The sequence below is a fragment of the Brachyhypopomus gauderio genome, chromosome 8 (assembly GCF_052324685.1).
Source record: "Brachyhypopomus gauderio isolate BG-103 chromosome 8, BGAUD_0.2, whole genome shotgun sequence".
In the NCBI taxonomy this organism is placed as follows: domain Eukaryota; kingdom Metazoa; phylum Chordata; class Actinopteri; order Gymnotiformes; family Hypopomidae; genus Brachyhypopomus; species Brachyhypopomus gauderio.
The window spans coordinates 1,276,003-1,303,586 of NC_135218.1; the positions used below are offsets into that span (position 1 = coordinate 1,276,003).

General features: G+C 39.8%; 3 protein-coding genes across 3 annotated transcripts; 2 read left to right on the forward strand and 1 right to left on the reverse strand.

Annotated features, from left to right (window-relative positions):
* The first annotated feature begins 139 nt into the window (after positions 1-139).
* Positions 140-12,125, forward strand: npepl1 (aminopeptidase like 1). The gene is made up of 12 exons (XM_077013726.1): positions 140-321; positions 2,037-2,222; positions 4,463-4,633; positions 4,826-4,915; positions 5,041-5,122; positions 5,566-5,708; positions 7,072-7,149; positions 7,534-7,634; positions 8,032-8,155; positions 8,885-9,061; positions 10,353-10,463; positions 11,460-12,125. Exons 1-12 carry the CDS (start codon positions 151-153, stop codon positions 11,622-11,624), a joined length of 1,599 nt encoding a protein of 532 aa, XP_076869841.1. The 5' UTR covers positions 140-150; the 3' UTR covers positions 11,625-12,125.
* Positions 12,126-12,360: 235 nt separating this feature from the next.
* ctsz (cathepsin Z) lies at positions 12,361-17,203 on the forward strand. Its single transcript, XM_077013739.1, has 6 exons — positions 12,361-12,518; positions 13,914-14,077; positions 14,304-14,483; positions 14,919-15,069; positions 15,294-15,459; positions 16,102-17,203. The coding sequence occupies exons 1-6, from the start codon at positions 12,397-12,399 to the stop codon at positions 16,225-16,227; spliced, it is 909 nt and encodes a 302-aa protein (XP_076869854.1). The 5' UTR covers positions 12,361-12,396; the 3' UTR covers positions 16,228-17,203.
* On the reverse strand, positions 16,816-26,653 carry nelfcd (negative elongation factor complex member C/D). The gene is made up of 15 exons (XM_077013736.1): positions 26,495-26,653; positions 26,139-26,251; positions 25,923-26,032; positions 25,708-25,817; positions 25,381-25,488; positions 24,909-25,061; positions 24,266-24,396; positions 23,494-23,659; positions 23,111-23,245; positions 22,690-22,829; positions 22,153-22,267; positions 21,649-21,744; positions 21,369-21,509; positions 21,041-21,170; positions 16,816-17,288 (listed from the first exon to the last, which is right to left on the reverse strand). The coding sequence occupies exons 1-15, from the start codon at positions 26,546-26,548 to the stop codon at positions 17,254-17,256; spliced, it is 1,737 nt and encodes a 578-aa protein (XP_076869851.1). The 5' UTR covers positions 26,549-26,653; the 3' UTR covers positions 16,816-17,253.
* Between the last annotated feature and the right edge of the window lie 931 nt (positions 26,654-27,584).

Consider the following 27,584-nt stretch of genomic DNA (forward strand, 5'->3'; position numbering starts at 1 on the left):
ACTTGAAAACTTTTTGGTTAAATACATTCAAAGTGGAATAGATATATGTGTGTATCTTTGTTAGACTTTCTGCTATTTCACGAGTGGTGAAACAATTGACAACGCCCAATACTCGCGAGATCTGCATGAGTGCGGAGGTCAAAGTTCACCATGAGCGGGCTTCAGTCGAAGATGGCGAATGTAGCGCTGGAGTTCAGAGCTTCTGCCGGGGACTCTGAGCCCCCAACCCGGCCAGTCCTCATTGTCGGGCAGCTGGGAAACCTGCAGCAAATCAACTGGAGTAATGTTAAAGGGAAACTACAACCAGTGATCAGCAAGGAGGTAATTATATAGCCTTGTTGAGTATATTCCTAATTAAACTAGCTTGCTAGTTAGCTTGCTTCCTGAATATGTTAGCACGTTAAAGCTAGCGAGCTAAGCGGCTAGCAGCAGTGGGGACGATTCAGCTGGAATATTATACTGGATTATACTGGGTTATACTGGGTTATGTGGATTATACTGGGTTATGTGGGTTATACTGGGTTATGTGGGTTATACTGGATTATGTGGGTTATACTGGATTATGTGGGTTATACTGGGTTATGTGGGTTATACTGGGTTATACTGGTTAGCTCCTTCCAGGTGCTGTTACATTACTGACAGACTAAAACGAGCTTGGGTACCTAATAGTTAGACAAACCTATGAACACCAAGATTACGTTTCGTAGTTTCTGTGAAACATGACCAGTATTCTAGCTAATAGTTGGAGTAGCTATTCATACCGCGGGTTGTTTATTCTGCTAGTACATAAGCATAAATCTGGTAAATCAAAAGATGTACGTGGGTTCTTAAATGTGAAGTCAGTCTTTTGTAAATCTGCTTAACATATAGCCAAACCAGCCAGAGGTGGTTGGAGTCCAAGGGCATTAGATGGTCAAGTTTGGTTTAATGATCAGCAAACATCTTTATTTTATCATAACCTTGAGTAATTACATCCTATGCATAGTTGCCAGGTTCGCGGTTTTCACGCCAAATTGGGCTTGTTTGAAAAACCAGCCGCGGGTAAAAATTCTGGGGTCGCGGAGTGCGGTTTTTTGGGCTACTTTTGAGTTGCGCTACCGCGGGAGTTTCAAGTCAACACAAAGAATCGATCGCGATATAATAGTTAATTTGTCTCCATTTTACAGTCGCCATCCCCCCCCCCCCCCCCCCCCCCCCCCCGGTCAACAGCTTTGGGCTAGTTAAGGCTTCTGAAGGGCGGGGTTTACACTTACTTTGTGCGGGATATATTTGTAAGACCTGGCAACCCTGATCCTATGACCCTTTTGTTCATCACATCAAGTAGGTAAATGTGTTCACAGCGATTGTATTTGTCTTGAACAGCCCGTTTTTGAACCTCTGGATTTTTCAGGATCCTCCTGTGCTGTGAATTTGGTATATCCAAGAATGCAGACACAATCTTCAAGGGCATGTTTTGGACATTCAGGAAATAGCTTGTGTGATATAGTTTTGACAATTAATTAATCTGTATCACTATAAAAATAATAAAATCATTCTCTCTGAACCCCTTTTTTGGTATTTATAATTTAACATGGCCTACATGTATCTCTAATTCTGGTTGCAACTGATCTCTTTTACGTCATCTTTACGGAAGTAAAGCAGGATTAAGGTGAACAGTACCTAAACACATGAAACACATTTGTAACATTTTGGTGGTAGTTCTAGTCCAAAATGATTACAGTAGTCTCGATCAGATCAGATACTATCAGGTGAGGATAGGTCAGTTTTGGAATACCATCATATTCTACCACTACTATGCAAGTTAACAATATAATAACAGTAATACAACACAATGTTTTTTTTATGTGAAACATCAATAAAATGTATATGCTGGCAATATACTTGATAGCAATACAGGAAACAACCTGGTGTTGTGCACTGTTTGAGTATGAAACTAGGTTTTACTTGGTGTAAAACTAAGTATATAACAGTGTACTTGCTTGTTCATACTGTTTGTGGGTGGGTAAATGCTAAAGCAGTGATCTGTTTGGTTCCAGATATGGCAGTCAGCTTTGGGTGCTCTTAATCCCAACCCTACGGACAGCTGCTCACTGTATCTGAACTGTGCGACCGTGGCTGCACTGCCGTGTCGGGTGAGCCGTCACAACAGCCCATCTGCCGCCCACTTCCTCACCCGCCTGGTCCGCACCTGCCTGCCTGCTGGCAACAACCGCTGCATCCTGGTTAGTCTCCTTACAGCAGCCCTCTTCTTTAAGTGTTGGATAAAAGTTTCCTCTTATGTAGATCTGAGATTGCTTTTATTATTGTCTTTTTATGCTTTTGATGATCAATTAAATCTTTTTCTTTTCTGTTTAAACTAATATGTATTGATATCAGAATATAGGCCTGTCATGATAACAATTTTCAGAACGATATATTTTCCAGAAATTATTGCAATAAACGATAATATTGTCATTTTAAAGAGCCATTATAGAATGTTTTCTTGCTTCTGGGCTCCCCAAAGGAGCTTTAAGACAATGTGCCACAATAATAATATAGTAGCATAATAATACAATTACACCAGCTTGCAGTAATGTAATGTATTGTAAAGCTCATGTATGAGGTCATATTTGAGCTTGACCACATATCTGTAGTGGCAGAGTAAAATGAGATGTCTTTAATCTCCTTCAGTATGCCATCTTTCACTTCAATATATAAGGTTGAATGGCAGTTTGGGAGGTATAGGTTTTCTTTGGTAGTTTATACTGCTTGTCAAATCTTTGCAGCATGTTTATAAATGTTTTCTTTTCGACCGTATTTAACGGCAGCATCTCTTTGGCTATATAGCGAGTAAAGCCTGGTTTAAGCCTGGTTTATACTTGAAGCGGTGCGAGGGTCCACATGGCGAAAATGACGTAATCGCGGTGGCTCCGCCCGTGCGCGAGAGCCTCGCGCGTTGTCGATTCGTGAGGTCGTGCACCTCTCAAATTTTGTAACTTTGCACGCGCCGCGCTTCAGCGCAATGAACAAAGTCATGTTTGCCGGGTTCATACACCTTTACAAGGTGGAATTCAAGCACTTGTACGTCACTTTCAAGGTCCATTTCAATAATTCCCAGCACGTTAAACTTAATTAAGTTAAATGTTTATAAATATACTCGAAATGATTCAAAATAATTCGCTTTTCATCACATTATTTAATGGTTGTTTATTTTCAAAACGCCCAATCTTGACGTCTTCACGTTCTCTCATGTTTCGTCTTGGAATTACAACAGGCTCGTATTTGTTAACATAATACAAGAGAACTGTTTGTGAAACGAACAAATTCCAAAGCAACATTAAAATTCGTCAGGTAAATGTTCCTTCCCCTGTTTTTGAGGGGTATTTCTTTATACTACCACACATCGTTTCGAACAACACTGCAAACAATGTGATGCGTCAAGTATAAACGCAGAGGTTCGTGCGAGGTGGGTAGAGTCGTGCGCTATGGTCACTATAATAAACAACCATTAAATAATGTGATAAAAAGCTAATTATTTCTAATCATTTCGAGTCCTATTAGCCTCGAATACGTTCGCAAGCTAACACATCTCCACCTGTGTGTGTGGAGGCACTGTTATTGACGCACATGCTCTCCGTGTACTGCACTCATTTCCTAACCGGTAGATGTCGCTCTCTGATCACAGATTCGTCTTCCCTTAAGGGGGGTGCGAGAGAGCAGTGCCTTTCTGAAATCTCACATAGTTGCGTTTTATTCTCATGTAAACAAATTTGCGCGGAAACCCAATGGCCAATTATCGACATCAGTAAAAATGATCGCGGTTAAAAAAATTATCGTACGATAAGTCGATAATGTAATTATCGCGACAGGCCTCAGAAGCAGTTTTACAGGTTTGGTCTGGTTTTGTGTCTAGTTTGGTAAATTGCCATATATGCCCCCCACCTTCCCTTAGTGTGGTCAGTCTTTCCTGATTTTTCTGTGTCAATAACTGAGAGTTTAGCATAGACATTGTAATGTGTTTAGTGTCCTTTTATGTTTTGGTGTCTTTGCCCGTATTTTAAAGTTAAATTTTGGGACAGTATTTACTCATCTTTTATATTTGAGATACACAGACTTCACCATACATAATAAGTTTGGACTTTTACAAAGGAAGCCTGAAAGATGAGGACTACTGATCTATAACATCCATTTTTAAGATTCCATAACAATAACCATCTGCATATAGTAACCTTCCATCATTTAGTTTTACATGTTCTGATTTGTTCTTTTCTGGGGGGGTCTTAATCAGATGGTGTGTGAGCGTTCTGATATGTTTGTTCTTAATCAGATGGTGTGTGAGCGTTCTGATATGTTTGTTCTTAATCAGGTGGTGTGTGAGCGTTCTGATATGTTTGTTCTTAATCAGGTGGTGTGTGAGCGTTCTGATATGTTTGTTCTTAATCAGGTGGTGTGTGAGCGTTCTGATATGTTTGTTCTTAATCAGGTGGTGTGTGAGCGGTCTGATGTGTTTGCATCAGCGTGTGCCATTGCACGTGCCTTCCCACTATTCACTCGCCGCTCGACCTCATCACGCAGGATGGAGAAGAAGCACGTCACTGTAGAGTTCGTCATCGTCGGTCAGGACAATAACCCCCTGGAACTTTCCACTCTGGAGGTAAGCTTGCTAATTATCAGTACAAATGCACCAAATTTAAATCCTTTCCTGCTAAGTTTACCAAACCTGAAATGACATTTCACTGGGGACTTGCATCCTTTTTCAGCTCAAACCATTTTTTCAGGGCAGCCCCTATTGCTGCTTGTAATTGTGATTATATACCCATCTTAACAAGAGAATGTTTGCTTCCAGTGTCTTTCAAATGCAGCTGATGGCATTCGGCTGGCAGCACGAATTGTAGACACTCCTTGCAATGAGATGAACACTGACCATTTTCTCGAGGCAAGCACCCTCCCAATGCAACAGTTACCCCACTTTTTCCCTGTATGATTTCCTGATGTGCATGGTTTTGCACTGGGTTCAATGTTATAGCTGGAGTTTTAATATTTCGGTAATTTTCTGTGTAGGAGATCAAAGCAGTGGGGAATGAATTGGGCATCACTCCAACTATAATTCGGGGCGAGGAGTTGAAACAGAAAGGCTTTGGAGGTATTGTGAGCAAAATGAGTAGTTTGTGCTTGTTCGTGTGTGTGTGTGTGTGTGTGTGTGTGTGTATGTGTTTAAGGCAATTTTAAGTCATTTAAATATATGTAAATTTTAAATATTATTTGTTTTTCCCCCTCTAAAAGCAAAAACAGAAGTCTGTTTTAGACCAACTACATGTTATAAACAGTTTGTTGTTATTGGTCTCTGTGTTGCTTGAAAAACTATATTCAAAGTGTTTTCGGAGTGATTGCTCTTCTAATGACATTTAATTTTCAATTTTACTCAATCATTTTACAACATGAAACCAATTAAAACTATTTCAATTGTGCATTAATATGGGGCTGCTATGCTTTTCACATATGCATTGACATTTTATATTGAGTTCTATAAAATTTGTAAGATGGAGCATAAAATGTTACTGGTTGGCTTGTGTTCTGCTTTCTTAGGTATCTATGGTGTAGGCAAAGCGGCAGAACACCCCCCTGCTCTGGCCGTGCTCAGCCACACCCCCTCAGGTGCCACCCAGACCATCGCCTGGGTGGGGAAGGGCATCGTCTACGACACAGGTGGCCTGAGCATCAAGGGCAAAGTAGGTAACATGCTTTAGAGCTGTCTGTGAATCCAGATATGGTACCCTCATGGTTTAGGTCTGTGAGCAGTTTGATGCCAACGGTTGTCTTTGTTAGTGTTGTCTTTGGTAAATTAGGAAGTTTAAATTTGGTGTCCAAACTTTATCTCTGCTTTAAAGTGGACAGTTTTATTACTGTAGGCTAATTGATTAAATAAACATACTTTGATGTTCAAAAATGGTCAGCCCATCTTATCTGTTATGACTGTCCATCCACCAGTGCAGTTTCACTCGCGTCCATACCGTGGACATTAGAAACTTGACTAAGTGAATTGTGACCATAACATGTCTATCTAGTGATAAATAAACATTGCCTTATATCCACACATGTTTATGTAAGAGGTCTTGCAGCTGACCTTTTTAAAACAAAACCTTTAGAAACTATTTTTGCTGTCATATTTGTTGAGCCTTGTGAAGCGTACACTTGAGAATTTGAACCACAGCTTAGTTTCAGCCAACAACTACACATGAACACTCTTAGTAGTTTCCCCGTTTGCTTTAAATATCACAAATAACGCATACTTCCAGGTTGTGAACACACATCTTCATTAGGCCACACAAAGATGAAAAGTTCCATCCTTCAGGAGTAAGAACTACAAAAATTAAGTATTAAACTAGGCAAGGTTTTTGAAGCAGTCTGTGAAGTGCCATGCACACAGTTATTTGAACAGTGGTAAAAATTAATATCAGCCAATGACTTTTTATTGTTCTACCTTTGGAACAGAACACAAAAGTAATTTCTCCACTAAACGCTGAAAGCAGTAGCTCCTTGACATGGCTTCAAAACTGGACACATGCTTGCTGGCTTCCAGTAGAGTTCCAACAGACACATGCACACGTCTTATTACTAATTTAAACTAAAATTGCAAAGAAGCCACAAAGCTGTTGAGTTGTAGCATGCATAACAAATAAGAAACCCCCTGATTTAAAGGTTTTACATAATTCCAAGATCAAACACAGCCAGAAAGACATCAAAACCTTATAGGATTCTGATTTGAATCCATATCTGGATATGCAGTATGTCATGACATGTCAGTATGGACAAAAGTTAATTCTGTAGCTGAGAGAATTATTAAAATTAGCAGCCGATTCCCAGATACATTAGTTTATGTAGTTGGTTTCTTTCTGTATTCTAACTTGCTCTAGGTTAGCTTTTTGATGGCAAGTTCATATGTTTTTGATATAGACTGAAACAACAAGAAAATTTTTTAAAAGCTATGTAATGATAAAATCAAGGAATTAGCATAATAATGAAAGTTCACTTCAGATAGTTCAGATAATTCTCATGGTCGTGGTCCAAACACTTTTCCACATCCCCTCACAGACGACTATGCCGGGGATGAAGAGAGACTGTGGAGGAGCAGCTGCCGTTTTGGGAGCATTTAAGGCTACAGTTAAACAGGTAAAGACCCAGACAAATCAGTCTCGTGATGCTACGTTATGATGATGGGGGCAGTCATGGTCCTGTGGTTAGGGAACTGGTCTTGTGACCGGAGGGTCGTGGGTTCGATTCTCAGACCTGAGGCCATGACTGAGGTGCCCTAGAGCAAGGTACCTAACCCCAACTGCTCCCCGGGCACCGGGCTAGGGCTGCCCACCGCTCTGGACACGTGTGATCCACAGACTAGTAATCACTAGTGTATGTGTTCTAACCGTACAGATGGGTAAATGCAGAGGACGAATTTCGATTGCGGTGGAAAATCACAATTGACAAATATGGCACATTTTACATTTAATTTTCATTTCACATCTCACATAGCTGCGTGTACCTTGCCGTTTGTCGCAGGGGTTCAAGGATAACCTCCATGCTGTGTTTTGCCTCGCCGAGAATGCAGTTGGGCCTGCAGCCACACGGCCAGATGATATTCACACGCTGTACTCTGGGAAGTAAGCACTTTACTGTGCTTTTCTCTCCTAATGTTGAATGTTTGTGAAGTCATAACTATGAAATATCAAATCAAATATATTTGTATAGCGCTTTTCACAACACGTTGTCACAAAGCGCTTTACAGGATTTACAAGGTTAACAATACTATGGGTCCAAATCCCTAATGAGCAAGCCAAGATGTAACTAAGTCAATGTTTGGGAAGTTTGGGAATGTTTGTTTTGTGCCATTATGTATTGCACCAAATACAATGAAAATTGCACACAAAGTACAGTATGGCAACATAAGATTTAAGATGGGCATGAGTTTGTCAGGAGCTGATCTTGGATCAATATGAGCAATAAAATTAGTTTCTGCTGTGGCAGTCTTTCACATACGTGTGTGTCTGTCCTGTGCAGGACGGTGGAAATCAACAATACTGATGCTGAAGGGAGACTGGTGCTGTCTGATGGTGTTGTGTATGCCAGTAAGGACCTTTCTGCAGATATTATTTTGGATATGGCAACTCTGACTGGAGCTCAGGTGTGTATCACCTATTAATTTCAAGCATACAACTGAAAATCTTTATCATGTTTTCCACATACAGTAGAACCCAGAACCCGACGCTAATTAGTTCCGGAAGGAGCGTTGATGCAGTCGAGTTCTGAATCAATTTTCTCCATAAGAAATAACTGAAAACAGATGAATACATTCTCAACCATGAAGTTGAATTCCAATGCTAAGTCTGTCACACACGAATGCCTTTTTCATACTTCTCTATGATCGCCTTTTTCAACTCTATTGTTTGTTCTTACTGTTTTCCTCTTCTGCTTTTCTGTCTAAAACACACACACGCACACACTAGTGATTACTAGAGGGCTGTTGTGAACACATGCCCAGAACAGTGGGCAACTCTAGCCCAGTGCCCAGGGAGCAGTTGGGGTTCAGTACCTTGCTCAAGGGCTCTTCAGTCATGGCCTGGGAATCAAACCCTCGACCCTCCGGTCATAAGACCGATTCCCTAGCCATCAGACCATGACTGCCCTACAATCCCCTTTAGCTGCGTGTGTTTTTGATTCATATTCTCTGGGAGGTTTTCAGATATACAACTGCTTTCTGTATGCAATTATATAATTTATATAGATATCTGGTCATTTACTATTGGTTGCTGATGTGTCATGAAGTTCTTCATGCTTCAGTCTTATTTCATTTTTTTGTGTGTGTGTGTGCGTGTGCGTGCGTGTGCGTGCGTGCGCGTGCACGGACATGCAGGGGATCTGCACAGGGAAGCACCATGCAGCCATCATGACCAACAGTGGGGAGTGGGAGGCAGCGTGTGTGAAGGCTGGCAGGAGCAGTGGTGACCTGGCTCACCCTCTGGTCTACTGCCCCGAGCTCCACTTCAGTGAATTCACATCTGCAGTTGCTGACATGAAGAATTCAGTAGCGGTGAGATGGATGAACGGGGAAGGGAGAGTAGGAATAACATTGGTGTAACTGCAGAAATAATAACCAAACTTATTTTCATGCAGATTGCTGCCTTTAAACACATTTCCTTAAACTCCTGGTATAGAAAGTGCTTACAGTATAGCCCAGTCAGGTTCTTGTTAGTTTTACAGTTTGTACTGTTACATGTTTAATGGCTCTATGACTGGTCTAAATGTTGTTTTTCTTTTCTGTGAAGCACGCCTTGCTGGCCAACATGATTGGTCTAGACCAGGGGTCGGCAACCGTTGGCACGCCGAGGCATAATCACTGGCACGCGACACGCTGGACCAGCATCAGCAAAAAAAAATTATAATAAAAAATAGAGCACGATCCTCCAATCGAAATCACTCCTCAACACTCTGCTCGGCAGAGGCGTTTATACTGGGCGATCAATCGCAATATAATACTTAATTTGTGTCCATTTACACCTCCCCTCCGCTAACTATTTACACTCGCCACCCCCCACCCCCCGTCAACAACTTTAAACTCGCTAGTGTCACACTCATTGACTGGACATGTTAAAGTTGGCACTCCATGTCTCAAAGGTTGCCGACCCCTGGTCTAGACTATATGTGAATCCACTTAAGTCTTAGTAGTTGTCTTGGAGAACTTCATATATGTGGAGATGTCCTAATGCCATGATCAGACTACCCTCCCTTTGCATAACATTATGCCTGGTTACATTATCTCATCTGAACACGAAAGTGTTCTTGTTGGTGTCTGATGGAATTTAACATTCTGTGCGGAATGAAGTATCTTCTTGCTCAAGGACTGATTTGTATTTTACATGTTGTCCTTTCTGGGATCTAACAGTTTTTGTAGGCTGAATAGTCTCTTTAGGGTCGTCCTAATGCAGTGGAGCCTTTGGAGAGGCCTCACAAGCCAGCTGGGTGCTGCCCATGTCCTCTACTCCAACCAAGTTGGGATTATCGGTAGAAGCCGTGATCAAAAAATGTACTGTTGGTGAACACGGAGCCTCCCTTTTACTAAGTAGCTGGGCTGGGATCAGTTTTTCACCTCCCACTGATGTACTGATGGGAAGTGGATACAGAGCACATTGTTTACTGGAGCAGCACATTTTTATTTTCTTCTTCAATCCAATGGCCTTGACTTTCCAGTATGTCCTTTGTGTTTGTGGACTTATCACTTCATTCCTTTGAGAGGGGCTGTGTGCCCACGTTTGTGCTTCACTTGTCTCTACATACTAGCATGTTGCTTGTCTGGGAGACTAAAGATGTGTTGTTTCCTGCAGGATCGTGAAAACGCTCAGAGCTCCTGTGCAGGCCTGTTCATCGGCTCCCACCTGAGCTTCGACTGGCCTGGAGTGTGGGTGCATGTGGACATCGCCTCACCTGTACATGCTGTGAGTAGAAAACTTTGAAGATACAAGAAACCATTAACAATGTTTTACTCCATATGGCTGTGACACGTCTCCTCCCCACAAACACTTAATATCCTACTGTGAATCAGGCAGTGGCACATCCTAATGTACTAAATGTTGGCTTACATTTCAAATATCATGTTTAGCTGAATAAACATGTTATCAACCCCTTTTAATGTACAGTATGTAGGCTTACAAATTCATGTTTAACTGAATAAACCGTTGAACACGAGTAGCCTACATTTAATTGAGCATGTTTTTTTTATTCTTCAAGTATCAAAGTAGAACAGCTTCTTCAAGCAGTCATTGATGCATTTTGGAAACAGGAGATGAGCCCCTGGTCTAATGCACCCTCTGTATTAAGAAACCCTATCTCAAAAACTGACTTTTAATCATTACTTGGGTAGCACGCATATGAGCCATTTTAATATAGATTAATTTCAAGATTTCAGTGAGATTAATCTAGACCGCGGACAAATTTAGTTGAGTACGCCTGCTTTAGGACAATCCACCAGGCCAAATTGTCACTCCACATTGCTCACATACGCAAGGGTGTCAAATTTAGGCCTACTTTAGCTTTGTATTCATATTTTCTCATGTGTTGAGGGGTTTGTGGGGTGCTTCCTTTGAATTAGTAGTTTTTTAATATTGGAACGTAAATCCTACAGAATCATTACATGTGCATGTAGTTTAATATTTTTTTGTTCTCAGTACATCATAAATGATTGTAAATGTAGATTTTAAAAGTGAATAAGGCATAACCACTTACTGAAACAACCATTATAAAACTCTTAACTCTAGATGAGATGGTGCTTGCAGTACATCACGTTCTGATCAGTAGTTATAGCTCTCTGAAGTGAACAATAACGCTTTAATCATTCACAAAATGAATACTTAGTCACTGGCAAATATGCTGGCAGATGGTTTTCATGATCTTTAGAATTGGACATTAGCCTAACCTACCTGTGTTTTGTGCAGGGTGAACGTGCTACAGGTTTCGGAGTGGCCCTGCTCCTGGCCCTGTTTGGCCAGGCATCTGAAGACCCTGTGCTCAATATGGTGTCTCCACTGGGGTTCACTGTAGTTAACCCTTCTTCCGTGGACCAGATGGGGAGGGACAGCAAACGCAGAAGACTGGTCTAAATATCAGTTCTGACCGCTTTATAGCTTGTGTTCTGAAGCCAGTCCACAATATGATCCTTTTTAAACACTTTCCATCTTCTCTGTACCAATCATAATTTTTTACACACACACACCAATCTTCCATCAAACACTGAGGAGAAAGAATAACTTGTGGCAATCAAAGTCTTCAGATGTTGTAATGTTTTGCTGAAAAAAAGTGCAGAGTGGATATTTTGAATGTCATATGATGTGTTTCTGGAGAGGGAAGCTGTTTTCTTTCTTTACTAACTATAATCAAAAGGCCCTGTGAAGCAAAATCATGTTGCATCAAATTATGCCAGATTGAACATGTACAATTGTATAGCAGATTTCTCTGCTACGTTTACTGTTACTTTAACTTTGATGCCAATGCTGTAATTGTGGCAAATGCAAATACTGACTGATGTTTTGAAGTAAAGAGTAAAAGTATGAACACGGTGGTATTTTAAAACAAATGTAATTGAATTAAATACATGAAATGGTTATCGCTGTTCTTTTTTTTTTTTTTTTTTGAAGAAAATTTAGAGGTCAGCAGTTTTACACCAAAATATATAAACCGTCTAATTGCTATTAACTAGGGACTAAGCACAAGAGGAATCAGGTTTGCTAATGGTGTTTAAAAAAGAAAAGTACGTTACCAGACCGGCGCACACGAAGTTAATTGCCATTGGTGTGTTTCAGATTTGAGTAAAGTTACGCCCCGACGCGGCTGTATAAATCAAGTGTGCGGCGGTCATATGACACAAGGTCCAACATGGGTCGGGTACAACTACTGCTGCTTCTGTTTACGCTCTCCGCTGTTTTTGCCGGGCGCTATTTTAACGAAAATCAGCCATGTTTCAGACCTCTGGCGCGAAGAACTCAAATGGGAGTCAAGTATGTTATTTAGCCTTTCTTTAACCTCTTCTTTCTATGTTCCCTGGACGACAACCAGCACGATAGCTGGATTGTTGGTTTAGAGACTAGTGGTCGCTACTTCCTTCTGCTCTCTCACATGATCTTCGCTTTTGTTTCGCTGGTAAAAAAAAAATCAGAATACGATGACGCGGCTCAATAAACCGTAACACTAATTTATGTAGATAAAAATTGACCTATTTTGTGTCAACATATCCATCTAAGAGTAATCTGAAATTTAGTTTTCGGTATTGATTTACGCATTTGTCTATCCCGCAGTGGTCCAGGCAGCACGTGTTGCATAATCCAGTGATCTAATGATCACTAACACGGGTGTACCTGAGGTCTGTGGTGTTGTAATGCTCATGAATAAATGTGAACGTTTTCACTGGCAAACTTATAAATCCGTTGACAGGTTTACATGATGGTCGTAAATCTGTTAACTTTTGTGCTCATTTATTTTAGGTTACCTTTAAATGTTGCAAAGACCTTATGGTTATTTACAAAAGGTGCCTCATGCACAACACAAGTCCGATCTATGCTTTCGTACAAAATAGACGATGTGTTTTATAGCTATTGTTAAACTCCGAGGGGAAGGGGTTCCACCTTTAGAAACCTGACTAGAGATACTGAGGATGACAAAAATATAATTTCATGTGGATTCATTAGATAAGTGAAGCCATTCATCTTAATTGGTAAATAAAAGTTGTTTCCCCACCTAGTTGAGTGCTAACTGGTGTAAATGGTGCTGCTAAACGCAGGGGTCACTGTACTTCCTACATGCCATTTGGGTGATGAATAAATGGGGTTTCTTGTTTCACTCTTGTATACACTGCATGATTTGTTTGCTTTTGAAATTTCACCCTTTTAAGCTTGAAGTGAAATCACTACATGGCTTCTCATGTTTCTTGTTTGGATCCATTGTTGCCCAGTGTACTGCAGGTGTCACATGTCGTGGCAATTCGGCGTTTGAAATCATTAAGAGAAAAACACTTCAAAGTGGTGAAAAGGTAGCAAAATTCCCCAAAAATCTCCATAGATTGAAAGTGCTGAGTTCCTCAACCGCATGGTTGTGAAGCACTGCCTCTAAATTTGAAGGCAGGGTTTTTGCCTATGCTCTGCCTTCCTCTTTATGTACTGAGCTATGAATAGCCTGTGCATGTCTGTGTTTGGTGAGCGTGCATTGTGGTCACATGCTGTTTGCTGTGAATGTCTTTTGAATGTAGGAAGCCTGTAAGTTTGCCAGGTTATCAGGGCATTTCAAAAGCTGCCTGAAGGTTTTGGGTAGCCATTTGTTCATGCTGGTATGGCCTTTCAGGTAGCCCACTGTCCATTTCCTTTCCCGTTTGCATTTCAACACAAGTCCTTTTTCCTTAGGACAGCACCACGTCCACATGAATACCTGAACACTGCTGAGCTGCCCAAAGCCTGGGACTGGAGAAACATCAACGGCACCAACTTTGTCAGTACGACTCGCAACCAGCATATCCCCCAGTATTGTGGATCATGTTGGGCTCATGGTAGCACAAGTGCACTTGCAGGTACATGCTATGAAGAACTTAAACAGAGAAACATTCTTCATATTATTTTGTGTAAAGCAGTAGGGTTTTTACAGGAATTACTGAGGCGTGTTGAGTCATGTAGAGATTGTTGTAATGATTGTCGTTTACCACCTGACTTGCACATGACTTCTAAGGAAATGGGATAGAATTAATTCATCTCTTCTGACATGTATAAAGGATTGTACTTGTATCTTCGTTATTTCAGATCGAATTAATATCAAGCGGAAGGCAGCATGGCCATCTGCATATCTCTCAGTACAGAACGTTATTGACTGTGCAAATGCTGGATCTTGTCATGGGGGTGATCACTCTGGCGTTTGGGAATATGCCAACTCCAATGGCATCCCTGATGAAACCTGTAATAATTACCAGGCAAAAGACCAGGGTAATTCAAATACACTTGTTCATATATCATGCAGATGTGTAGATTTCCAGTCAACCTGACATCAGAGAGCTCTCATATAGTTGTTTGTAGCAAGTTGCTTTTAGGTTTCTTATTTAAATTACATTTAAAAGCGAGTGTTTCAGTGACTAGTTCTCATTTGTGTCTGGTTGATTTGCCTAACTGTAGTAACATTGCCTTGGAGCGTTTCACCTATGCTTGGCTCCAAGATTAGAATTTATGAATGAGCATACTCTGACCACACACTCAATTTATGAACGGAATAGGATAAAGTGTCCTCTAATAAACACCAATGGAGGCAAACCAAGTGAAATTTCACAAGTTTAAGGAAGGTGGCAGTAATCTAATACCACGCCATTCCATTATCTACTGAATGACTGCATAGGGAAATTAAGCTGTTTGTGCTTTTGTTTTCAGATTGTAAGCCCTTTAATCAGTGTGGTACATGCACCACGTTTGGCCAATGTAATATTGTGAAGAACTACACTCTGTGGAAGGTTGGAGATTATGGACCTGTCAGTGGCCTAGAGAAGATGAAAGCTGAAATTTATGCTGGAGGACCCATCAGGTACACAAACTGAATATACCTGAAAAAGTTCAGTCATACGCTGGCCTGTTTACAAGTAGGCATGCCTCATTCATTGGCTCATAAAAATGTGGACATAAACATGTTACAAATTTTTTTTTTTTCTTTTTCAAAAGTATATATTAGTTCAGGTAAACATGGTATACATTTTAATACCATTTTGCTAAGAACAAATTATTTATGGTTTCATAAATATTTGTGTGTAGTTGTGGGATCATGGCTACTGACAAGCTGGATGCATACACTGGTGGTCTATACTATGAGTATGTGGATAATCCCTTTATTAACCACATTGTATCTGTGGCTGGCTGGGATATTGATGAGAACGGAATTGAGTACTGGATCGTTCGGAACTCGTGGGGAGAGCCGTGGGTAAGAGAACACTGCACCTATTCTTACCTTTAATGTAATCTGTTCAGTCGTGCCCTTGTACTTCAGAAGCAGCTGAAAATACTACAACTTTCAAAATAACTCATGCAGTTCATTTTCTTGTCTGTGAACTGGTAAGAGAAGCACATTTTTTAAAAATCAATATCTGGTTTGCTAATCTGTACATCAGATAATCACCTTTAAACTGTCTGGATCTCTAGCTGCTTCACCTTTTGAAATGTAGTCAGTAATTATAACAGCAATCCAAGCAGTTTCAGCCTTTAGACTGGAGTCAAAATTAGTTTGGGTTTTTTTGTTTTTCAAAAATAACAAAAATGAACAGTAGATGTATCCAAACATTTGACTGGAAGTGTGTGTGTGATTAAATATACATACACATGTATTATATATATATATATATATTAGTGTATTTCCTGAGTCAGTATGCTTTTATTTTTGATTTATTAAAACAATTACGATTATATACCTAACCATGTAGTTCTGCTTCAGAGGGGAAGTACCTGCTTTCTGTTCTTCTGAATCTCTTGTTGCCGATCACATGTACCTGAACACCTTTGCTCACTGACAGAAAAGCCTATCCGTGCACCTTGGAGAACGTTTGTATTTTATCCCTCTTATGTATAGGGTGAAAAAGGATGGCTGAGGATTGTGACCAGCGCTTACAAAGGTGGCAGTGGGAGCAAGTATAACTTGGCCCTTGAAGAGGACTGCATGTTTGGGGATCCAATCGTACCAGCAGGCTATGTGTGAAATGTTTAGCACAGAGACCAACTAAATTGTACCTAAAAATGACTTTTTTAAGATTTAGTCAAGAAAAGTAATCTTTCAGTGCTACTTTTGGTTTACCATTCAGGGAATATCCAAGTATGGACTGTTAAAGCTGAATCCAAAGAAGTTTTCAAAATTGATTGATTATAAGAATCTATACTGCATTTAGTTAAATTGTGCACTTTTTTTTTATACTTGCTGCATGTAAAATTGATCTCTGCATATTTGCACTGGAAAAAAAGTGTTTTCTTCCAAAGATAGGCCTGTATGAATGCAGTTTGATTTTAATATTCCACACTCAAATTTTACTTCAGCTGAAAGGGATGCACCTCTGTACAACATGGGGAGTCCTGTTTATCAAATCTTGTTTTCAACTTTGTCCAAGTTTTTTCCGGTGCCCAAGTTTCACGCTAGATCAAAACTGTCATTTCAGAAAGTGTGAATGATCTGGTGTTGAATGTTGCTTAATGTTATGTGCAGAACAACAACTTATGACAGTATGTAGAAACTTCAAGAAGAATACCCTGGTGTTTTCTGGAGGTACACTTCTTGAATATTTAAAACAACCCACAATATACAACTCAACTTTATTAATAAAGAAACACAAAAGTAAAGAAATAATTACAAAATCGGACAGTCTAGAATGTAAATATGTCCTGTACATTAGTTTGCCACAGTGTATTTTTGCACCATAATCAAACATATTTGAATAACAGAATTCTGTTTTAATTTCCAGTAACCTGTGAAAAGTTAGTCAGACCAGCTGCATAAAGCGTTCTCTGTAAATACACTTGTGCAGCATCAGTTTCAGTGTCCATAAAACATCTACTTTAATTTGAGTTGTTAAAAACTCCCTTAACTTACATTCTCCCAATTCTGCATTGCAGGATGTGTGTATACTGGTTTTTGTGAGGTGCAGTGGCTCTCTGACTGGATGATATAAATTTCTTACAACATGTACTGTGGTCTTGTCAGCCCAAAGTCAACTGCAAAGCATTCGAGCAGGTTTCAGTTCATCATGATAAAGTTGGATTTGCAGTGTGCTGAGGAAGGAACACAGACAGAAACACACAAATACATGAATACAGGATCGATGGCAAGAGGAAAACACCAGCACGCGCTGCTCGTAAGGTACAAATAGTACCTTCAGAGAAATGTGTGGGTGAGAGACAGTGTATGAGTTTTATAACACCAAGCTCTATTGCATTCAGGAAGTGTTCTGTCACTCAAGGCCTTGTGGTCCCATGATCCACAGGTGTTTTAAGTAATCCGTGATGGACCATCTGCTGCAGCACGCTATAGGACACACTTGTTTCATTACAGCTGATGAAACAGCTCATGTGCAGTCTGAATTATAATTAACAACTTTTGGTTGGCATGGCAAAGTTTGTACTATAGCACATTAGATATGAAATGAAACAATGAGCATAAGTAACTAAAGAAATTGGTTGCACAGGTAGTTCCAGCTGTATGTGAAAGTGTAGACATGATTTTATAGGCAGTATTCACTTATCCAATCTGCCAGTAAATCAGTCCATCAAGAGGTAGATTAAACATAAAAAACCTGGAGAAAATCAAACAGTCTAAACATCAGGAGTGTAAAAAAATTAGAGAAAATAATTTCTTCCTTAAATTGTGCTACCTGCACACTAGACTCGGTTCCCTCAAAGTTATTAAAAGAGGTATTACCAGCGGTAACTGAACCTCTTCTAACTATAGTTAACTCATCCATTACAATAGGTCACATGCCCAAATCATGTAAATTAGCAGTTATTAAACCTCTGATCAAGAAACCAAATCTTGATCCGACTGTACTATCTAATTATAGACCCATTTCAAACATCATTTATATCTAAGATCATAGAAAAAGCTGTTGCCCAGCAATTATGCCTATATCTGCATAGGAATCACATATTTGAAAAATTCCAATCTGGTTTTAGGCCCCATCACAGTACTGAAACAGCATTAGTTAAAGTAACAAATGATCTCCTCCTTGCTTCAGATCAAGGCTATGTATCACTGTTAGTGCTTCTTGATCTTAGTGCAGCTTTCGACACAACTGATCATAGGATCCTGCTAGAAAGGTTAGAACGCTGGGTTGGAGTCTCAAGCACAGCCCTTTCATGGTTTTATTCTTACCTAACAAATCGCTATCAGTTTGTAGAGCTCAATAATATTCCATCTAAACGTACAAAAGTTAAATATGGGGTCCAAGGCTCCATTTTAGGACTACTATTATTTACATTATATATGCTACCATTGGGCACAGTTATAAACAAACATGGTGTCAATTTTCACTGCTATGCAGATGACACTCAACTTTACATATCAGCCAAACCTGATGACAAACTCAGTTTAGGAAAAATTGAGGCCTGTGTAAGAGATATTAAATGCTGGATGTCCCTAAACTTCCTCCAACTTAATGAGGACAAAACAGAAGTTCTCCTTCTGGGCCCTAAGGCCTCAAAACAGAAAATTCCAGATCTAATGCTTAATCTCGCAGACTACCCCATTACACCTGGCACAGTAGCCAAAAACCTAGGCGTCATACTTGACTCTGACCTATCATTTGATAAATACATAGATAATACTACTAGGATAGCTTTTCTACATCTCCGCAACATTGCTAAGTTAAGAAATGCATTATCACAGGATGATGCGGAAAAATTGGTGCACGCCTTTGTTAGCTCCAGATTAGATTACTGTAACTCACTACTGTCAGGATGTTCAAATAGGAATTTAAATAAACTTCAAATAGTTCAAAATGCCGCAGCCAGGGTTCTGACCAGAACTAGAAAATTTCAGCATATCAGTCCAGTCCTATCAGCCCTGCATTGGCTCCCAGTTAAATTCCGTATTGACTTTAAAATTCTTTTATTAACTTATAAAGCATTGCACGGGCTTGCTCCTGAATACCTTCAGGAACTTATTTCCTATTATGAACCCCCACGTCCACTAAGATCACAGGGTGCTGGTCTTTTATTAGTTCCAAAAATTAACAAGGTAACAGCAGGGGAAAGAGCCTTTTCTTGTAAGGCCCCCCAGCTTTGGAATGATCTTCCTAAATGCGTCCGGGACTCTGACACAGTAACAATCTTTAAGTCTAGGTTGAAAACCCACTTATTTAGTTTAGCGTTTGATAATTAATATCCCCCCTTAGATAAAGGTACAGATCCAGGGGTTCATAGGCGAAGGGTTTTACGGTAGACTGGGGCGCTGGTGCTGTCATCCTGTCACTGCTCGAGGTCAAACTGCTCAAGTTTGTTGACAGTGCAGTGGACGGATGCCATTGTCTCAGGATGCCCCCAAGTCTATGTTACCTTCTGGTTCTGCCTTTTTTTAGCTAGGCTGTAATAGTTTAACTTAATGCCGGAGTTGCTGCCACACTCCGGAAATGTTTATAATTTCACCTGTCCTGTATATGTCCGCATGCAGCACTAATTTTCCCTGTTTCATTTCTCCACGTGGCTGCCTGCCTGCTTGAGGAATAATGAGATGAGGAGAGACAAGCGATCCATCCTGGGCCGGCCACCTCCTGCCTAACCGGATGCCTACACCATGATGGACATTATTACATCTTTTTCCTTTTCTTTCTCTTCTTTCTGTATAAATTGTTGTTGTCATGGTGACCGGTGTCGGCCAGAGGAGGATGGGTTCCCCCCCTGAGTCTTGGTTCCTCTCAAGGTTTCTTCCTCATGCAGAAAACTAGGGAGTTTTTCTTTGCCACTGTCGCCCTTGGCTTGCTCACTGGGGGCTAGGACCCGGCACTTGTAAAGCTGCTTTGTGACAACAACTGTTGTAAAAAGCACTATATAAATAAAATTTGATTGATTGATTGATTGAAAATTAAAATGAATTAAAAAACGTAACTTAGGAAGTTAAACATGAGCTTGGCAACAAAGAAACAACTTGACACAAAAACTATTCAGGACATAAGCATAGATGTTTCAAAGACTGCTGTTAAAAGAACACTGCCAATTTACCACTAAACCATTAGTAAACCTACAGGCCAGACTACAGTTTGCTGAAAACTATAACGTCTTTTTAAATTATTATAAGAGAGACTATAAATACAAGCTGTGCCAAATTGGTGTAATAAGAAATTTGGAAGACAAATAAGAAAATATTTCTGCTCCAACGTAAACTACCATATGTGTGAAGCATAAGAAAATGGTGGTTACTGATAACATGACCACTGCCAGACAAATTCTGAAGTGAAGAGTTTTCTTTCAGGCCAGTCCCAAACCCAAGGGATGGTGAAATCAGACATTCTACTAAAGATATGGAGGTCTTCACATCACATCAAGTCATATTTATTTGTATGTTGCTTTTTACAACAGTCATTGTAAAGTGACTTTACGTATGTCTGAGTCCAAAACCCCTGTGAGCAGGACAAAGGTAACAATGGCAAGGCAAAATTCCTTAGAGCAGAAGGAAGAAACCTTCGGAGGGACCAAGACTGAAAGGGGGACCCATCTTCCTCTGATTGACAATGGACAGTACAATAGCAAAAAAAAAAGTGCCAAGAGAATGATATTCTGGTGATGGGTCACATATATTTACCAGGACTGAGCATGACCATTAAAAAAACATTTGTCCCCTGAAATGTATTACTTCTTTGCTACGTAATTCAGTCATAGAAATATTTCAATCACATTTCAAAACTTAAGCAATTTTGTGTTGAAAGATTTCTACCTCTATTCCCAGTCTCCTACTGAATCAACATGCATCAGCCTATCAAGGACTGAAATATTGCAGAAGCCTGTATAGTGAAACGCATCAGAGGTTTACTCACCAATGAATTCAGCCACAGGGTCATGTTCTCCCTCCGTGCGGATGGTTCCAGCTATGCTGTCATTCTCCAGGATTGGTAAAAACAGGTGAACAAAGTCAGAAGTGTATGGGGGAGCAATCACATCCAGAACCTTTGGAAGGCAAAACATTAATTATTTATCTGCAGAAGAAATGATCCAAGTCACCACCAATTTTACTCTGGGCTTAAATAAAGTTGATACAGAACTTGTACCTGATACATTGATAGTACTCAAAATTGCATAATCCAAATGTTTTGGTGAAAGAGGAGCGTAAGATTTAGTGTCATTTACTAAATTCCAACCTCTCACCTCTGTGACAAAGTATCTGATGAGTGAGATGTCTGTGTTTAGTTTTTCAAGACATTTCCGGATGTAGCCGACCACTGGCAAGACATACCCTCGACTTAACAGATGAACCATGCGATCCAGTAAAGTTTTCTTCAGCTCCAACTAAGAAAGTAGATACACATGCATATTCACACGCATTACATTTGTGTCTTGCCAAGTGAGTCTCAGACACTCTTTCATGAGAGTAACCTGGGAGTGTGTGGTGAATGTGTGTACACAGACAAGTGCAATGTTAACATACTTGTTCCATGACATCGAGTTGGGAATGTTCTGTTTCAAAGAGTTTGACAAGTAACTGCAGCACCTGTGGGTGGAGCAGTTGATGACATGCACTGATCTAAAAAGGAAGCACAGGGTTTCTCCAATGACAAAAAAATCACATCCTAGAAACTACAGATCCATAATTACAGCTGTAGCTACTCTATATATGCATAGTAAAAATGTACTGTGCCAAGTTGGCAAATTGCCACAATTATAAATTTGACTCATGTTTATGTAACAAGTACAGCACAGCATCAAAAGCCTACCAGCCCTAATGGGCCAATGCACAGCAGGGTTATTCCTTGCCAGGGTCCCAGGACATTAGATAAAAGTCTGATTAATAATTCCATTATATCTTTGCCAGAGTCATTTACTGCCAGCTGCCGTATCGGTCCGTTTGACCAGTCAGTATTATCGGAGTAAAGCTAGCAGAGACATTCTTTAGTAGGCCAGTATCAAGCTTGGAAGCACAGCAATGTTTTACCTCATCCAGTAAGGCCAGATGAACAGGGGTGTGGTCTGTCTGCAGCTGGAAGTAACGAGGCTCTGACACAGTCCAGTCGACCCACTTCAGCACTCCCATTGCTACTACTGGAAACCTGACACACGTTACACACATGTGCATGCGCACACAAATACAAATCCAAATAAAAAATGTAATGGCCTGGAAACCACTTACCTCACAAATCAAGTATAGGTTTAACATCTAAATGTGTGTATGTAGTAAAAGGCTTCTATGTGGAAAAGGAGGATTAATATATTGATTGTGTGTGTGTGTGTGTGTGTGTGTGTGTGTATGTATATAAACACACCTAATACACTGTGTGTGTGTATAAACACACCTAATACACTGTGTGTGTGTGTAAACACACCTAATACACTGGGTGTGTGTGTGTGTGTTTGGTGTGTGTGTGTGTATATATATGTGTGTGTGTGTGTGTGTGTGTAAACACACCTAATACACTGGGTGTGTGTGTGTGTGTGTGTGTGTGTGTGTGTGTGTGTGTGTGTGTAAACACACCTAATACACTGGTACAGTGTACTAAGTTCTGCCACCAGCTCTGTAGCTCCTTTATTTTCATTACAGCACAAATTATGTACAGTCTCAATGGCCTTGGAGGTGGACTTCAGCTCGTCCTTATTGATATTAACACGCTTGTTCTGGAAGAGAAGTCACAGATACTTAATACAAGAAAGCAAAAATTAGATAAAGGGTATTCTTGTGCAATGTACTTTAAATGTGTGCACCTTAATGTTAATCTTTAGAGAAAGTGAAGCTGTTTAATGCCACCACATCCCAAGTTTTGCTTTTACTAATCACAAAGGTGCAGAATGATGTACAAAAATGATTACCTTAATATTACAGGTCATTTCTATCTTACAATAAATGTAGAATTTGTATTTATTTATTTAGCATTAACATGTCTTCAGTGAATTGGTACCTTCTTCCAAGTCTCCACTACACTGGCTGCATAGGCCAGAATGTGAATGTATTTGTGTTTGTGGTCCTGGTTGATCTTGGCCCCAGGTTTAAAGAGGGACTGCATGAACAAATCCAGGAAAGCTGGCACACGGATCTTCAAGCAAACAAATAGATGCATACTTAATATCACTTCTGCATACTTGTGAAATAGTAATATCTAAATGCGACTCGACCTAAAGATTAAAATACATAACTTGCTAAAGCCTGCTGCTGAAAATGACAATTGACAGTGACCAGTCTTTACTTAGCATTGAAATTGATCATGAGATCCAAAAATGAAGTGAAAACTTAACATCCCACTTATTCAAACATTTGGATGTGATTTAGTTAAAGTAAACAAACCAGCTCCACGGGAGGCGGATCCATGCTGCTGAACATCTTGAAGAGGACTGTGATATCTGCTGGATTGAGTGCCCCTTTGGACAGCATGGCACCTAGGGCCTGGCACGCTCGTGGGTATGCAGCTGCCGTGCCCAGTGCCAGTGTGATCTGACTTGCATCGTGCCCACTTAAAACATCACACCAAAACACAAACACTCTTTTATTAAGAAAATCCCAACCTACTCTCTGAATCTACCTTTCAAACTATTGGGTGCACAAGGCTGCAAAGTTTTTGTTACTTTAAACGTAAAAACTGGGAGTTAGTTGGCCTACCAAAGCAAATCCATTTGCATAGATCCTAATATATAGGAATAGTTTCACTTAAAGATGTTAAGAGTTTGGTCATCTATACATTTTTACATATACAAGAGAGAGAGTGTCACTGGACATCCTCCAGACCTGTCTGGGCCTTTTCTGCTGCCATACCAGTCCTCCCTATTGTAATTACACACAGGATACAATGCAAATATCCTGCACTAAACCAATAATATATGATCAGTGTCACCAGTTCCACTACTTCAACAGCAAGCATTACATTTACCCATTGCAGTGTTTCTGCACGGTCAATCATGACAACTATTATTAACAACAATTATTATTATTACAATATCAATTATTATTAACACAATAATAACTGTAAGATGCAAAAACAGCAATAACAACTGGGACAATGCATGCATCTATAAGCTGTAGATTGTAAGTAAATCACTGGTGAGTGGAATATCTGCAGCACCTCTGGAGGGCGTATTTCTGCACTTCCTGTCCAATGCGACGCACAGCTGATCCACCCTGCTCTTCCTGTGCCAGAATAGACATCATGGCCTGAGCAAACAGGTACGTGTGTTCGCCATGACACACCATCTTCTGCTCACCGAACACATGCACACAGACACATATAAAGACACACGACAGCTTTTATCAAGCAACTTAAAGAAACAAGAAACACACAACTATGAAGATGAAACACAAACCTTGACACAGCAAATAAAGGAACTGGAGTAACAGTGGGTTTAGACTTATACTAAAGCTCATGAAGCTCTTTTCAAATGGAATCAAATCAAAATTAATTTATATAGCGCTTTTTATAATCGTTGTTGTCACAAAGCAGCTTTATAAGTGTCCGAGTCCAAGCCCCCCTTACACTGGTGAAGCACATTATAATGTGTTTTGCCAGATTTTGCCATATGTTTTACCAACACAAACTATTACTTAAGCAATGGGCCAGATTAAAAGCATAGTTCCATTGAGAATGCCATAATATTAATAGAGTAGGAAAATATCAGTTTAACAGAGTAAAATTAAGCTCTACTTTATACTCTATGGTGGTTTTAAAAAGTATAAATTAACACTACTGTACAGTGCTTTGTAAAACTCACAGCAAACTCAGGCAGGTTCTTTTCCAGGTTTTGTTCTCCTCCATCAAGTAGCGCGGAAAGGGATGTTCGTAGAACCCTGGAGAAAACCTCCAGCTGCTGACAAGCTGTAGACACACTAGTGATCTCACCTTGGTATCCTGCATCGGAGATCAGCTGCAATCAACCGCAATAAAAGCAAAAATAGAGAATTACTTTACCATGCTGGACTGGGAAAAAGAGATCAGGTTATTTATTCCTGCAAATCCTTTTTCAGCAGGTTAAACACCACCTAACCTGCAGTAGCACTACATAGAGGTTCCTGAACCTCCACAGTCTATCCGTAACTAACTGCACATCTCACTCATCAGCTTTTAGAAAAAATGATGATAGCGGTGAATTTATGAAAGAGGTCATTAAAACACTGGTTCTGTTGTGCATTAAATTCTCACATAAGAAGAACCGGATTAGAAGCTTTGCCATTATCCCCAGGTACCTTGACTGTAAAGTTGAGCATCAGGCAGTCTGGATGGGCCTCAGCAAGTTTATAAAAGAGGTCTCTCCACGTGGTGTGAGCTATCATTTGCTCTAGCCACGCTGGCGTCTAAACAGATGCAAATTGAAGAGACAGGTAACAATATTATATATAAAAATATATACTTACATTTATTTTACAAGATTACAAGTTTAGTTTTCCAAAATAAGTTGTGAAGTGTGGTATTATAATAGAGTCATTATACAAAAAACTTAATAATATCAACAATAATAATAATGGCCAATTATTAGGACATAAAAAATTATCCTGTGTCACAAAATACTTTACCTCTCCTTCTACAGTGAAAATGGAATCCGCCTTTTGTGGATCAAAGTGTTTTATGAGGATGCTCTTCAGATGATTCTCTACTCGCTCTTGTACCTGGGCTGGCTCCACACCTGGGCATGCACAAACACTTAATAATGCTAGATTCCTGTACTGACTGAATGGTATAATAAATAATAATAAATAAATTTCTTGTGGATGGTTAAATATAATCCCACCCATCTGAATTAGCCACTCTGCCAACAGGTTTACTGTCTGTGCAACTGCAGAATAGTTCTCCGACAGCAGTTGAATGACGTGCTCCGGTGAACCACCCGCTTGAAAATAGCTTGGAGGAAACAAGAATAAATTCCTTAAAACTATGTATAGATAACGTAGTCTATTTTCTTTGCACATTTTTTCTTTTGTATATGGTACTGTTCCAACGTGCTCACGTTTTTAGTGTATTAAAGACGGTCGGTTCCATGATGTAGTCCCTACTGGAGAATTTCTGCAAGCATTCCTCCTGCAATGTCCCATCCGCTTCTGCATCAGCGTAACCATCCTCCTAAAGACAAATCATCCAAACGGCAATTATTATTTTTATTATAATACCTACACATTAATTTAACAATTACAAAATATTTTATTTTTAGCTGTTACACTGAGGCTAATGTTAACTAACTAGATATCCCAGCTAAGTTATCTACATACAATCACTATTACCACTGATTAATCTGTTGGAATAAGACAAACAAGCAATTTATCAGAAATCCATTTAATCAGCTGAAACATAAGAAACGTAGATCACCATATTGCCATCTTGTCCGTCCCACTCTCCAAGACCGGCATAATATTCTTCCATAATTAGTTATAAATTGTAAAGTTAAATTGCTTTAATATATCGGTGTGTTTATAAAACACGCAAGAATGAAACTGCCTAAATGGCGCAGATATAATACGTCACCTCCGCCTATAATACGTCCCTTCCGCCAGCTCTTGTCCTGGATGATGTTCTATTTTCTAACTGCATCACAGACATGATAGATAGGTGGATGTTAACATTTGTATTGAAGTACACAGTTTTCACAAAAACAGTACGTTCGGACACACACACACATATAAAATCTGGAATAAATGTAGTTTGGTTTGTAATCTTTATACACTATTATACCAGGGCTCTCAAGTTTTGGATTCATGTTGAGCGGGGGGGGGGGGGTTGTATATCGCGATCGATCGCCAGTGGAGGGCGACATAGATATGGATCAGAGGTAAATAAACTAGATTTTTTTTCTCGCCGTGTGAAATCGGAAGTGTGGCGTGTGAAGATGGTCAAATGCGTGTGTCACACGCTCAATGCGTGAGACTTGAGAGCCCTGATTATACACTAACATAATTCTAAACTGTTTTCCACGATAAGTTGCATGTTGGGTCCTTTAATTCCCCCTCCCATTCCCTGCTTTAAAAGCAAAAGTTGTCTGATTCGTGTAATTTCTCTGCTGCCGAGTACGAAGCAGTTAGTCATTTAGACTTGGTTAAAATGAAACCAAAATCAGTTTTCAGAAACAAACGAGTCTGAACTGTGCAGCTAACGTTAAAATAACGAGCAATTATTCAGATACTTTTTCGAGTTATTTTTTCATTTGTAAAAATAGCAAGTAGATCAAGGAACAGTATAAGTTCCATTCAGTGCAGCAAGTAATCATTTTTAAATGTAAGTCAGTGTTTCTGCTGTCATATCCAAACGAAGTAAGCAAGCCAGCCAATAGCAAAGCTGTTAAAAGCATAGTTAGTCCCAGAAGCATCCACAGTCAGAGAAGGAGAAAATCAAGCAACTTAGTTTCTGATATTTAACCCTTAAATGTATAAAGACATTATAAAGACATACAACATTATAAACT

Bases quoted from the DNA above. Each gene is read 5' to 3' on its own strand.
- npepl1 (XM_077013726.1), top strand. From the start codon at position 151: ATGAGCGGGCTTCAGTCGAAGATGGCGAATGTAGCGCTGGAGTTCAGA. The intron at 4,916-5,040 runs GCAAGCACCCTC...TTTTCTGTGTAG, and splicing joins ACACTGACCATTTTCTCGAG to GAGATCAAAGCAGTGGGGAA. The intron at 8,156-8,884 runs GTGTGTATCACC...ACGGACATGCAG, and splicing joins CAACTCTGACTGGAGCTCAG to GGGATCTGCACAGGGAAGCA.
- nelfcd (XM_077013736.1), bottom strand. From the start codon at position 26,548: ATGGAAGAATATTATGCCGGTCTTGGAGAGTGGGACGGACAAGATGGC. The intron at 25,489-25,707 runs GTAAAGTATTTT...GCATCTGTTTAG, and splicing joins TTTTCACTGTAGAAGGAGAG to ACGCCAGCGTGGCTAGAGCA. The intron at 25,062-25,380 runs GTACCTGGGGAT...GGTTGATTGCAG, and splicing joins TGCTCAACTTTACAGTCAAG to CTGATCTCCGATGCAGGATA.
- ctsz (XM_077013739.1), top strand. From the start codon at position 12,397: ATGGGTCGGGTACAACTACTGCTGCTTCTGTTTACGCTCTCCGCTGTT. The intron at 15,070-15,293 runs GTACACAAACTG...ATTTGTGTGTAG, and splicing joins TATGCTGGAGGACCCATCAG to TTGTGGGATCATGGCTACTG. The intron at 15,460-16,101 runs GTAAGAGAACAC...TCTTATGTATAG, and splicing joins ACTCGTGGGGAGAGCCGTGG to GGTGAAAAAGGATGGCTGAG.